The sequence below is a fragment of the Lepisosteus platostomus genome, chromosome 4, assembly GCF_059453375.1.
Source record: "Lepisosteus platostomus isolate fLepPlt1 chromosome 4, fLepPlt1.hap1, whole genome shotgun sequence".
In the NCBI taxonomy this organism is placed as follows: domain Eukaryota; kingdom Metazoa; phylum Chordata; class Actinopteri; order Semionotiformes; family Lepisosteidae; genus Lepisosteus; species Lepisosteus platostomus.
The window spans coordinates 54,571,989-54,586,709 of NC_142614.1; the positions used below are offsets into that span (position 1 = coordinate 54,571,989).

Consider the following 14,721-nt stretch of genomic DNA (forward strand, 5'->3'; position numbering starts at 1 on the left):
TAGATAAGGAGCAGCTCCCAAATGGGGATGTGCCCAGCCATGCCTAGATATCAAGATCAATGGCCATTGCTGGCGCCTATCTGTCTGTGAGATTCTTAGGAACATCTGGATTGCAGTCCTAGATGTCAGAGGTCATTGTTACTCATCACTTGCCTTGACCAACCAATCAGGAACCTGCAGGGCGTGGTAACCCCACATGGGTCTCAAATGCCTCACCTGTCTTTGTCCTGGATGAAAAGACACTGCAGAGCTCAGAACTTCTCCGGCCATTTTCACATGAGACAATCGTGATGGACAGTGTTGTCTGTACAGGGACTGGAACCTTGTTTCAGCAAATCGTTGGCCCGGGGAATCCCCGTACAGATGCAGCCATTCAAAATACACGGTACAAACCCGCGGTACAGGAAAGCCACCGCAGGGCACTTCTTCTCAGAATGTGGTAAGTTGATTGGCTGGCCAAAATGACCGACAGGGGCACTCGTGGTGCATTGGTCGGTAGTGAAAAAATATTTAATCATTTTTTCAAAGAAATGTCGCAGTACACAAATATAATCATATCGTTATTAATTTCTTTAGATATGTGATTCCATATTATATTAGCAGAAAAGCTTAAAACTACCACTTTTTTACACGCTATTTCACATGTAAGTTAAAGACTTCGAAGCTTAAAATGTTTAGGGAGAAATGGAATACCGGTGTGTATTTTTTCTTTAAAGTACCTATTCCTGGAATCTGACTGGCTGACACCCTTCTGAAGTGGTTCCATAATATCTGGTATATGGAAAAGAAAGCGTTGATTTTATGAAAAATCAATTATGAAATTATTAAACGCTCTGCTAAAAGCAAGGAAGTTTTTATGTCCGTTGCAGTAAAAGATAATGCCTGACAAAGTAGGGCTTGGACAGATTCCAAGTGCTTGTACAAATATGCTAAAGAAATTAGCAAAAAAAGTCATTCCTTTATCGTATTGGCTAGCTAATGTCCTGTTTGTCGAAGAAAAAACTAAAAGTATTTTCGTTTAAAATGACGGTTAGAAAGAATGTGGACCAGCGTAATATTTTGAGTTTACAGCTTGTCCAAAGTCATTCATTATTAATACTATTAGTAATATCTTCGGTAAAGGCTTTGATGCATAAATATTTCTGATAAAGGTAGGTTGTGTACTTTTGTCCAAATGAGCAATCTTGCTTTCATAAAATATACCAACTTTTTAATGACTGATGATTAACATGCTGTAATACAGTTTAAATTTAAAAGCTCAAATGCTGTACATGAGAGGTTAAGCTTTATTGGCTCCTCCTGGCAGTTTTACAAGATGATTCCGGATACTCTCCGGCATGACGTCAAATGATGCGATATACCGCGTGATACTGCGTTTTGATGCGACACGCCCACCGGGGTATACCGCGAAATACCGCACCCATTTTGAATGGCTGCATCTGTATGTAAGAATTAAATTTGTTAGCCGCCAACACGGACACTTTACTTGATCACCAAAGTATACGTTTGGACTATTGTCAACAATCTGAATAAGTTTTATTCAGCACTAGCTCTACGCAGGAAGCAAACCAAGTTTCTTCCCCCAAAAGAGTGACTTGAGGTGGTCACCCTCTGTGCATAGAGACTTTTTAGCCGGACTACTAGTAGGTCCCCGAGAGAGACACCGTCTTGCATCACTGAGAAATCTCTCCCCTTTATTTTTTTTCTGCAACTCGGAACTGCATTAGGACTAGCACCAACCTAACATCGCACCAATTGGATGCTGCCGCAACAGAGCTGCCAGCTGGTCTATTGTGTCTGTGCCCCGGGAATCACGAATCCATATCTGGATAAGTAACCCAATATACTACATTTCTCAACAAGGGTTAATATCAATTTAATTCGTATGAGTAACGCATTTACTTATGAGTAGCTAATGTAGAATTCATATTCATGAGACTGATTAACGAAACTGTATAGCTAAATGGTATACTGAATGCATATTCCTTGTTTGTATCTCTTCGTGTTTTGCATCTCTTCATGATTATATGCCTTGCATTCTGATAACCCTCAGAGTAAGATCTGCCATCTGTATCCAGGATGACTTTTATATGTTTTATATGCACAGTTCATGTATTAATAAATGTATCTCATGTACTGAATCCATGTGTGTGCGCTGCTGACTGTTCCTGACGATTAATAGCCAAAAGAGTACCCTCTTGGTTTACTGCTACAATTAATAAATTGTCCCACTAAATTCACAAAAATCCTACAGCTGAATGGCCTCCTCTCTTTTACAATTAATAATAATAATAATAATTGCTGACACTCCACTCAAAGCGCTTTACAGGTAATGGGGACTCCCCTCCACCACTATCAACATGCAGCCCCACCTGGATGATGCGACGGCAGCCATAGTGCGCCAGAACGCTCACCACACATCAGCTTTCAGTGGTGAGGAGAGCAGAGTAATGAAGCCAATTCATAGATGGGGATTATTAGGAGGCCGTGATTGGTAAGGGCCAATTGGCCAGGACGCCGGGGTTACACCCCTACACGTTTTGAAAAATGCCCTGGGATTTTTAATGAACACAGAGAGTCAGGACCTCGGTTTTACGTCTCATCCGAAGGACGGCGCCTGCTTATTTTCCACACTTGACAAAAGCTGATAAATACTTTAGTCTTTGGAATTGTATTTCGTTAACTGAAGTCTATATACTGTAATTACATATGGTGAACCATTACTGTTTATTGAAGGATATACAAAAACTAAAAGGTTATCTCAGTTTTAGAGATAAATGCTGCTGTATCAGAGACATTTCAGTAGTGCACAGGTCATCTGAATTAACACATACCCAACATTTGTACAAAGCATAACATGGGCTAAATAGAAGAGTTTTACATTTTCATCTAGTGCCTGAAAAACTAAAAGGTTTTTACAACCATCAATACCGTTCTGACCAGTTCAAAAGTTGATGTGAGCTGTTGTCACTGATATGAGTATGGAAGAATATTAGGTCTTAAATTTATACACTTTTTCTGCATAGTATTAAGCTAGTTGTATTGTAACAGCATGGGAAAACAACCAAGCAGAATGCTTCACAATGCATAACAGCAAATTTTTCCTTAGGAATAAGATGCATATGGCACATTAAAATCCTGAATGAGCATGATTAAATAATCCGGAAACATAACATTCCCTTTGTAAACTTTTATGTTGTATTGCAAAACAACATCTGGCCATAATAGAAGAAGAAAGTCAATTGCATTAATGAACGTATAGTATATACAGTATGTTACAATATATACAACAGAACTATGTGCTTTTCCTAAAATATAACTGCAATATTTTGGTTAAATTTGTCTCCAAAATCAGACAAAAGAAAAAATAAAAATACAGCAAAAAATGTTATGATGTCTAGTTTAGTTTTCCTTGCTTAACTTATTGAAACTTAACCATTAACTGAAACCGACGTCAAGTTGAAGAGCAAGCTTGTGGTATGATGACCACAGAAACTATCAACAAATAAAATTATCTACTTTGTAAAAAAAATCACATTTAACAGAATTAAAGGAATAGTAACTGACAATAGAAAAACAATTACCAACCTGGTGGCATGACAGTTTGTGTCAGTCTGGATGCTGCGGTTGGCGCAATAGTGTTACAGCGGATGTTGTATTTCTTCCCCTCAATAGCCAGTGTGTTCGAAAGCCCCACAAGGCCCAGCTTTGCTGCACTGTAGTTTGCTTGACCAAAATTTCCATATATTCCAGCAGCAGAGGAAGTCATAATAATTCTAAACACAGAAAAGAAGAAAAATAATAGAATCTAGATGTTTTCTTCTGTTATAGCCCTCGAATTATTGATTTTACATTAAAATACTTTCAATACATTTATCACATTATCTATAAGCATGATCGATATTTCAAAATATAAAGTTATATAATAAGTATTTGTTTTGAACTTGAACTTTATTGCCATATGTAACCGGTACTGGTACAATGGAATTCTTATTTACAGAAAGTCTCTCGATTGTAAAACAAGTGTAAAAAACAAAACAAAGTGCAACAGTGCATCAAGACAATATACAAACAAACAGTAGACAATGTACAAGTAAACATGTAGACAGTTTGAATGTAAACAATACAGACATTTTACTACTGAAACCAGTATAATACTGTTTTATTATTTGCTGGAGACACCATTATCAGATGATTGTACGTATTGCTAACAAAGTGTTAAATTCTAGGAGTGTGTGTGAACGGAGGTCGTATACAGTAGTTGCATATGATGTTTGAAGAAGTTTAAAAATGCCTTTAAATTAATATCCATAAGTTGACTTTGCTAACTGAGTCTTTTTAAAAATGTTCTTTTAAAAAGTGGTCTACCACTGTTAAATAATCAAATTAATTAGAACACTTAGGTAGCAATCACTTCATGAGTATTTAAGTATAAAAGCCTAGGGCTAAATTTAAGCTCTGTAGATGCTGTGTGTGGTTGTTACCAATTACAAACCAACTGTGTAAAAGAATCCCTCTTCCCCTCTTAGTGGAGAAAGATTATTTTAACTTAGCAAACATTAGTCTAGCACATCCTTGCATTTGTATTTAATAATTAAATCAGTCTTTCGACAAACATGATGCTAATCATTTCACACACTAACACAACTTGTTTCCAACTCTTGGTTTAAATTAAAATTTGAAGTGAATTTGTTCTCTAGAACAAAATTACCTTCCAAACATCTGTTTTTTCATGTGCTCCCATGCAGCTCTAGTAACCAGGAAAGAACCTCTTAAGTGTACTCTGTGAATCAAATCTGAAAATGAAGGAAACCCTTTAGAGATCAAGTCAATCAAGGGAACACCAAAGACAATCAGCAGGTTGTGTAAAGAAAACTCATAACTTTTAAAAACAGCATTTTCAAATCATATTAAAACCAGGTATATTTTCAGAGATTTTCCTTCATTCACATTTTATGACAACATTTTAACACTGCATAAAAGTTAACATCATTACACACACAACTTTGAGGTCAAACACATCCATAAGGACATTTCTCAGTTGAAACAACATAAATTACTGACAATCCCCTCCTTAAATTACTTACAAAGCAAGTACGACAGAAACCGTAAGATGTACCATCAACATCAGAAAATGGCATAACTATGTTTGAAACTGGCCATATTATCAAATACAGTGTGTTGCCAGTTCTCAGGTTTTGTGAACCTTGATCAACTGCACCAGGAGTTACAAAAATATCAGCAGATAATTCTGGAACAAACAAAAATGATTAATATTCAAGGTCAAATTCTGAACTGAAGTACAAACTGTAACAAAAGCTATAATCTTAGAAATAATAGAAAATATGTATTACTTGGAACATTATTACCAGTGGTTGTTTATTACACATTAGTTATCTTTATGGCCAAATGTGGGTTTTTAAAAGGATTCTGTTCATTATTTGATGTTTCAATGAGAACGTTAGGACGTAGGGCATTTTTCTGTATTGACGGTTCACACATCCAATAGGGGAATAAGACACATTGCATCTGGTTTTGAAAGTTTCATTACAGGCCATTTACTATTTCTCATGTTCTGAAAAAAGAATTTAATCTAAAGAACTGAACATCATTGATTGTTCTGTGTCTCCATCCATGGATTGAATCATTTCACATAGAAGTGTACACAGCATAATGAGAATGTGAAAATACCAAATAAAAAAAAAATCTACAGTATATAGGATGTATATGCACATATACCTTAAAACACAAAGAGTCTGAATTTTGATTCTGTGTGCACAATGGTTTATACAATCTCAAAAAAACACATTACAGGATATGTTAAATGCTAATTTATAGTTTTTTTTTAAATCAGGACTCCCTTTTTCTGATTGCTCCACCTCACATTTGCATTGATTGCTACAGATAATCCTGGCACTTTTTTTTTGGCCATTCAGTAAGAATTTTGGCTGGGTATATCTTTTTAATACCTTTCTCAAAGTATTCCAATGGGGCTAAGGTTAAGTAACAAAGGAGGCCAGGACATTAACTGCAAATTCCACTGCCCTCCTTTCCACTAGACAGAGAATGGTGAAAATGTTGCACGGTAGGTATGATTTACAAAAACAAAATATTGATCTATAAGCCATCTTCCTAAAGATACAGCATAAAAATATTAGATCAATCATAGCATGATTCTACCATGTAACGACAGAAGGCACACACACAAAGTGTTCTGTCTTAATAAAAACAAAAGTTAGACAGGAACAGATCTTTGTCCTTTGTTTAACATTTCTACGAATTCATTTAACTTTGCCAACTTAAAAAAAATGTACATGGCTTAAAAGCATTGCTTTTAAGCTTCACATGAGCCTCAAAGCTGAGAAAGCAGAATTCCCTAACCACACTTCCCTGTCATGAAAACTGACAAACTTATAAGGATGGGTTTCCCTTCAATTGTTTTTTTTTCTTGTGGGACATCTTCTAGCATGAATGGTTATTGCTCATGCATTTTTCAAGACTGTAAAGCTGGAAGACAGCTGATAGGGAAATTACCGTTTATACCCTCGAACTTTAGCCAGCTTGCCAATATTCTACAGTCCAGAAAGAACAAAAAAACGACATAGCTAGGGGTATATATTAAGCAAGTGGTGCTCTCTGTCTTTTTTTGTAGGATTCCCTGCTCTTATTTACATACAGTATGAAGTTCCATACTGCCATCTAGTGCAACCTATATCTTTGACTGAATATGCATATGTTATAGAAATGGAAGATTGAGTGCATTTGCAAACAAGAGGCAGAAGATTCCAGCTCATCCCAAAAGTGAAATACACACAAATATTAAAACATGCCATAAATATGAGGCTTCACCAGTTATTGGAACATACAGTGTAGTATCCTTTACCTCGGGCAAATTCATGGTTTATCCTTCTAAGGTGGTGAAAGTTTCAAAGTGTAAATTCTTTGTTACATATCTTATAAAAAATAATACAAACACCAAAGATCTTTGTCGTGTAGTACATATACTGTACACTTTCTGTAAAGGAAAACTGATATTTTATCAGTAGTTGCGTTTGTTACAATTGCTTCTCTAGCTCCTGTCTGTAAGTCTTATTACTGTTGTCCATGTTTAACATGCACAAAGTACAAGGTATATTACTTTGATTTAAAAAATAGTCTATATCTAGTGGTTATACAACAGGGAATACGAATAGACTAAACCCTGAGGCAATATGTTTCCCCTTTGTTCTCTATTGTGATAACCTTCAATGCTATAATGGGTACATAGGCTTCGGGGCTTTTAATGCACTGATGTAATTAGATTTTAGCTGTCATGATATAATAATCAAACACCTAACTTTAGGCAATGGTATTCTTAGAGCCAATGTTAGTTTCAAATGTTGTTTAATGTTCTACATATAATAAATAGAAAGCCCTTCACAGTTTTTTACAGATATTTAATAGACATTCAATAACTGCATTGAAATTACCTACTACTATTGCAACTAAGCTGTTTTAAAGAAAGTTAAATTCAAATACTGCAATAAAGAAAAAAAATGTGCATTTTGTACATGTACAATAAATATTTCCACACATATATATATATATCAAACAGTAACATAGGGATAATAAAAGTGCCATTCCTGCCCGTTTTTCCATATAATTATTATGAGAAATTTTTTATATATTTTTTATACATTTATAAAAAATACAGCTATTCTACAAATTCTGTTCTTTGTCCGTAAAGAGCTGTATTGTCTTTGAGGAATTACAAATGAAACAAAATACATTTATGTTAATCCAGTGTCCTAATTAACAAACAGGGTAATTTTAATTTAATACACTAAAGCTCACCCCAGTCTACATCACTGGTTCTGGCAAATGAGCGATCTCGCAATATCCTAAAAAAAAGAAAGAATAAGAAAGTTAATTGTATATAAGCCCAGGGGTATTCACCTGCTTTCATTTTATTTATTAACTGTGCACAATTAGTTTGGGCGAGCAAGAGAAATAAGGATTCATGAATTTCTTAACTTTCATGTGCAGCATATTAATTGTGCATTTTTAAAAGAGAATACAGTCTGTCAGTGTAATATTATGTATATTTAAGATAAATAGATATACAAAAAAACAGTTTTACTAGACACATAACTGTCAAGTGCAAAAATCAGGAAAATACATGTAGTACAGAAGGAGTATTTTTTTTAAGAAATGTTTTTTGTACTGCTCCAGGAAAGTACATTTTACATGTGACTATTTAACATTTGTTTAATTAAAACACCCAGCAAAACCATTATAAGGTGAATTTCCCTAAGCGTTGAACTGACGAGCATACCAGTCATAGTACTGAAGAAATTAGTCATTCTACAGATGTCGCCGGGTACGTTATGGACTTACATTTAATCATACGAATAGGCACTAATACAGTATGTCAGGCTGTCATCCTCTATTATTTTACAATGGTGTATTTTGTCTTCTGAGGGGAAAATACAATTTTTCTCTGTATGTTTATATTGTACAGATCCGATTAACACAGAAGAATATACATGAATAGATCAGACAGGGATGACTTAACAGAAGTGTATTTGTATTTTGTGACCTACATTGTAACTTTTTCTCCTCTATAAAGTTATTGCTTATTTCGAAAAGAGAGTGCAGAATACCAATGAAATAACACAATTAAGGGTTAAGTGTACTAAAACAACAGAACCAATGACATTGATTCTATATGTCTGATGTTAACGCTTAAAGACAGCTTATATTTTATCATATTTAACTGTGCCTACTGTTAATTGATAACTTAAGATGTCAATAAACATAAATTATAAGATTATTTTGTGTGTTGCATACTAATTATACCAACATAGTTTGTGGAATAGCCATTTTACATACATACATTTTAGCCAATACAGGCTAGAAAACAACAAGGGCACACAGAACGCTCATATAAGCTTCTTGTTTAGTGGCTTCAAAATGTATAATGAGGCCAAGTTGGGGGATTTTAAAGAGTGCTCTGCAACTATTCACAAAGAGGAATCTTTACCTAAAGATATGGCCTAAGTGTTCTGCTGGGGCGAGCTATACATAGGCAGGATAACAGGTTAAACAGGCAGTTATCTTATATTTGAAGAAAGATAACCTCAGATACAGTCTCATTATCCTGTCTAGAGAAACAGTTCTCATAATAGTCTAGTAGTTTTAGAGAGCAGACTGCCCTGTGGAGGATTTTGTTGTTCAGAAGCCCTCATTACCTACCTGAAACCGCTGTGTCTTTTAGCTTGCAGTAATGTAATGGGACCAGTGTGGGTTGATTTAGATTGTAGAAGTCCTTTGTACATAACTTGTAAATAGTCATTTACGTGTGTATGTGTCAGTATGTAATGAAGTACTGTAGATATTTTTTTTCTTTTACATTAGTGCTTTGTCATTGCTCTGCCATTTCACTGTGACGGAGAAACAAAAATAACCCCCTGATCCGAATACATTTCTGACTACAGGGAGTGTTTTATCCAGTATTTTAAATTGGTAGAAGATATTTTTTTTTACCTTTACATCAAAACAGGCAGCTCCCTAATAACATGGTAACGTTTAAATATTTTCTAATAAAGATAAACACTTCAAGTGATGTGCTACACTGAATTTAAAATCACAGCTTTGCACGATTTGTCAAATTATTACCTTATAGCATTTAAAAGAAAGACACACACGTTGTTTGTTCTCATCATGTAAAACAACAAAGCAAATATTTACCACATAAATTATACATTTATAGTATACTAAAAACTATCTTAAAATCCTCCTTTTTAAACATGTATTATTGCATTCAGCTTTTGCTGTAAAATAAACAATTATTTTTGATAATTATGAACATCAGAAAGTTTCTAATGACTACATATTTTTCAGCCTTGTACAAATCTAAAAACACTTAAAGCACCATCAATCCCATCCCATTTTTTGTGTCATATTGTGATTCAAACAACAGACACTAGTACTGTTGGATATGTCATCTATTTTTGTTTTAAATAGCTGTTTTGCTTTTTTCTTGCCCTCTGTTCCTAGATGTTCTGTGTGCTGGTGTTTCACTCTTCCCTCTTTGATTTTACCCACCACAATCAAGTACTCTGGACTCAGTAGTGGGATGGGCTCTATCTTACGACATGATTGAGTTTTCGCTCCCTCTTTTTCTGGCATTTTCTATTAGTGACATAACATTGCATGAAAGGGCCAGGGGCCTTCCCCAGCCACAAATCTGGGACTACCGTCAATAAAACAGAGCCATTTTTCCTTGGAGGGTCCATTCTACGTAAAACGTATATGAAAAAGTAACACTAGTGATCATGACAAGATACTTAAGTATCTCATCTCAAAATGAACAGATACATTGTAAATGCATATTAGTGTTTTTCACAATTTATGGCTTCTACAAAAATGCCAAAACTCCAAGAAAGGCAAACAAAATACATTAAGAAATGCGTCAATACTACTAAATATATATGTATTTGACACTCCTAAAGAAGGATCTACAGCCAAAATATTGTTTATTTTTTCTTTCAGCATGGAATTAACATGAACCTCTTCCTATGCAGCCCATGCGTTCTGACGCAGCAAACCTGAGAACTTCTTTATATTATACTTTTTCAGTAAATTTACAAGGATTTCAGTGCCTATGTGCACCAACAATGTCCGAACAAATAATGATTGAACACAAATAAAGAAATAAAGCTAGCAAAGGAAATGTGGAAACAGGAAAAAAGCCTGACTAAACAGGTTAGTCATTAGTCTAGATTTTAAAACTGTGAAAGAGTTTACATTCTTCAGATTGACGGGGTGTGAGCCCCAGATCTGGGGAGCAAGGCAGTTGAAAGTACATGCCCTGAGATGATTGTACTTATAAAGTTACTATTAAAAGCTGTGCCTCCCTACTATATAGGGAGTAATAAAAGAAGCTACGTATTGCTGGATTTGGTGTGTAAGTTAAGAGTAAAATTTGGAACTGAATGTGCTGGTGAACTGGGAGCTCGTGAAGAAATGTTAGAATTGGAGTGATGTGGTCACAGAGCCTTGAACACATTTCAAGTCGAGCTGCGTTTTGGAGTGTCTGAAGTTTGTTTAGGGTGTAAGTACGGTGAGCATGGTATAGGCTATGACGGTAATCCAGCCGAGATGTGAAGAAGACAGGATCGGGGGAAAAATGCAAAATAGAAAAAAATTCTGACATTCAATAAATTGTGGCATTTTAGTGCTTCCTTCTGATCTTAGATATCTTAGTCAGGACCACAGCAAAGGTGTGAAAATATCTTAAACTAAACTTTTCATACTTGTGAAGTCTGTCAGATTCAGCAGATATATGAACTTACCCAGCATTATTAATCACAATATCTGAAAAACAAGACAAAGAAACAAAGACTGCTTAGAAAAGAAAAACTCTGCAATACTTTGAAAAAAAATCTGAAACTTTTTGTCCCAAAGCATATTTCTTAAACCGACATATACAAATTGTCAAACAAATACATTAGGAGTCCTGATGCACCGACAGACTGGAAGACACCTGTGCATATCTGTGAACTACAGCTTAACACTATGTAATATACTGTATATATTTTTTTCGATGAGGAACCAAGTTTAATTAGCAGAAGTACCATAAATAGCATACATTGTTGTATTTACAACAAGCTCAACATTTTAAAAATCTAGTTTAGATCAAAATTTAAATATTATATCATAGTTAAACACTTTATATCTAGTCATAACATCTCCTGTATAACACATACTAGTATCTAGTATCTTTTTCAAAAGAAGTATAAAATGAAACATTTAAAAAACATTCAGGCATTCACAGCATCTAATAATTAGGCAGCGCATATTTACTGGTGCTGTGCCTGAATGCTCATATTGCCAGACTTGTGTCTCTCTAGAGCATACAGCTGTTGAAGAATGCCAAGTGAGACACATGGCATCAGAGATATTGTGCAGGCTAAACAAAGTAACAAGATATATTTCTAACTGTGTAATACAAGTTAAAAAAAAATTACACTGGTGATCATATAAAAATAAAGCTACTAGCTTAATTGTAGTAAAGCTCAGTAATGGAAACTTTAACGAGAACATAAATGTTTTGCCACTAATTGGGGAAAAGCACTAAATCTGCTGGGTACATACTGTAGATGTATGCCATTTAAGACTAACAAAGTGCAGATGTATGCATAGTATCAAATAAAACTTTAAAAAGCACAGGTGAGGCATGTGGTTTGATGGCTCAGTTATCAATAGGTAGCTGGCAGCACACTGCTAAAGTCATGCAAGTCTGACACTAGAGCAAAATGGGTGTGAGGATATAAGTCATTGAAACCAATGTATAATCTGTTTAAAAAGTCAATTAAAAGAACAGTCTACCAGTAAATGCAAAAATGTAAAATATAATTATTTCCCTGGAATGGACGCATCTCAAGTTTCTGACCTTACAGAAATACTCAAAATGCTTTCCAACAAAACACTAACTATAATCCCAGAATAATCTCCTATCAGGAAGCAGTAGAACCGTAATGCTGATGGAATTAAACCCGTGTGTGGAAGTCTATAAACTAGGCAAAACATCTGTAACAAAGTTCATAGAATAAGATCACACAACAAAAAAATAAAATAAGGTGTGCAGCAGGAAATGCAGAAATCCTGCTGAAGAAAAACAACCTGCTGAAAACATATGCAGTCCCAGTGAAGCCTGAAGAAACTTACTTTTAGTTATTTCAAAGGTAATCTTTGTCTGAAAACCCAGACAGGAAGGTTTACATGTGCAGTAGCTTAGCCACACACAGGCTATCGCAGGGGATCAAAGGACAGGTTTTATATTGCTGAGACTCAACAGTGATTTCCAGTGATAAACTAAAACAGGTCACGGTGCATCAGCTTCAACTGCATTTGTGGCTTGTAAAAAAACATCTCAACAGTGGAAATGAGATTTGGCATTTCAGTTGGATATTACAAAGATAAAATGAATTTTTTAAGCAATACCAATTCTCCCAAATGCATCCAGTGCTGACTGAACCACTTTATCTCCATTCTCCACTGAATCTGTGAAGGCAAAATAGGATTTTCTTTCAGGTTTGTGCAAGTAAAAGATATCAAAAATACCTTAATTTATAATTATTTATTATCCTACATACAAAACTTATAAACATAATCTTTTGTAACTTTGGAAAGGCTCACAACCATTTTTTGTAATACACAAGAGTCAAAACCAACAATGATATACCGTGCCTTTAAGCCTATACATTTTAAATAGCTTTTGCATTTCCATTTTAGCAGTAAAGGTATTGAACAGAAATATACCCAAGGAAGAATAAAAAGGCATGATGGGTTAATATATGTTTAAAACAGTGGAAAAAATGCAATATTTTAAAATTCAATCTTCAATCTTATTAACTGTAAAAGTCATACAGTGGTATGATAAGAATGCATTATAACATTTTAAATACAGTCTTTACAGCAATACTGGGAACTCAAAGAAATTAACACTGTTTAGATGTTGGTATCCAGGAAATGTCAAAAGAAATAAAAGAAAATTACCATAATTTGCAACAGCTATGCCTCCTTTTGCTCTTATTTCCTCTACTACTTTGTCAGCTGCAGATGAACTTTTGCCCCCTCCCTTAATGTCACCTCCAAGGTCATTCACTAGAAGTGGAAAAGACATGTACATCTTAAAACAGATAATGGCCTGTTCGCTTATCATGCTGATATAGGTTTTGTCAACCTTATCATCTGAGCTTTCAAAGAACAATGCTGCCCCCTTGTGGCTATAGACGAAATTGTACTTCACAATACCTGACTTAAAAATTAATATTTATGGGCAAATTGTCTTGACTTCTAATTTTACTTTACAGAAGCTTAATAACTCGAGAACATTGTTCTGCCATTTTTTGAAAACTGACTTCCGCATTATAGTGGAATCATACCTTCTTCCTACACTCACAGATCCCCATTTGTGTGTTTAATTGTAAATATGTCCAGTAAATATGGGCTCTTCTTCAACAGGAAATGGATATACTTTCACTACCATATCATCAAAAGAAGACAAGACAAAAATTACAATTCTTTAATTGACCGGAACAGTCAATTTTGAATTAATTCATATATCACTGTAAATATACTGAAAGACTAACTAGTGAACTTGAACTTGAACTTTATTGCCATATGTAACCGGTACTGGTACAATGGAATGGAATGCACTTATATTTAAGAATGCAGCATAATCTTAAAAGGGTTATTGAGCTATGTCATAAAACATTAAATGCTAATGCCAACCAATCAATTTATTTTGTGTATTGCTTTATGTAGTGTAAACATTTATGGTTATAGCAGAAACATGTTCCACAGACTAGAGACAAAAACTATAATTTCCCAAATCGTGGAATACTGCTTCTTCTGAAATGATGTCACTCTCGGATGCACATATCTTCTTAACTCCCCAGTCCCACCCACATGATAACAACCCTCCATTTCCTGTTGAATATTTCAGAGAGGGTTATTTTGTGGGGCAGGGACTGGAGTTTAAGTTCAACAATTGACAACCTGAAGAAAAATGCTTATTACTGAAATGCAGTGTTTGGTGTTGGAAGAGTGGATGCCTTAACTTCTTTAGTAGTTGGAGAAGACTGATACTTAATGATAACAATGGAGTGCAATATGATAATTTTGCTATTATGATAGTATGATAGAACAGCAATTGATTTTGTGAGTATCTGA

The 14,721-nt window shown here is 34.8% G+C and overlaps 1 protein-coding gene across 4 annotated transcripts in view; it reads right to left on the reverse strand.

Annotated features, from left to right (window-relative positions):
• Positions 1–14,721, reverse strand: part of hsd17b4 (hydroxysteroid (17-beta) dehydrogenase 4) — a 98,207-nt gene that overhangs the window by 80,590 nt on the left and 2,896 nt on the right. For all 4 annotated transcript variants that reach the window (XM_088629894.1, XM_088629893.1, XM_088629892.1 and 1 more), the window contains exons 3-8: positions 13,543–13,650; positions 12,988–13,047; positions 11,337–11,358; positions 7,834–7,880; positions 4,712–4,796; positions 3,589–3,776 (exon numbers count right to left, since the gene is read on the reverse strand). In XM_088629894.1, coding sequence (XP_088486020.1) covers positions 3,589–3,776; positions 4,712–4,796; positions 7,834–7,880; positions 11,337–11,358; positions 12,988–13,047; positions 13,543–13,650 — 510 coding nt within the window. The remainder of the gene's footprint in view (positions 1–3,588; positions 3,777–4,711; positions 4,797–7,833; positions 7,881–11,336; positions 11,359–12,987; positions 13,048–13,542; positions 13,651–14,721) is intronic.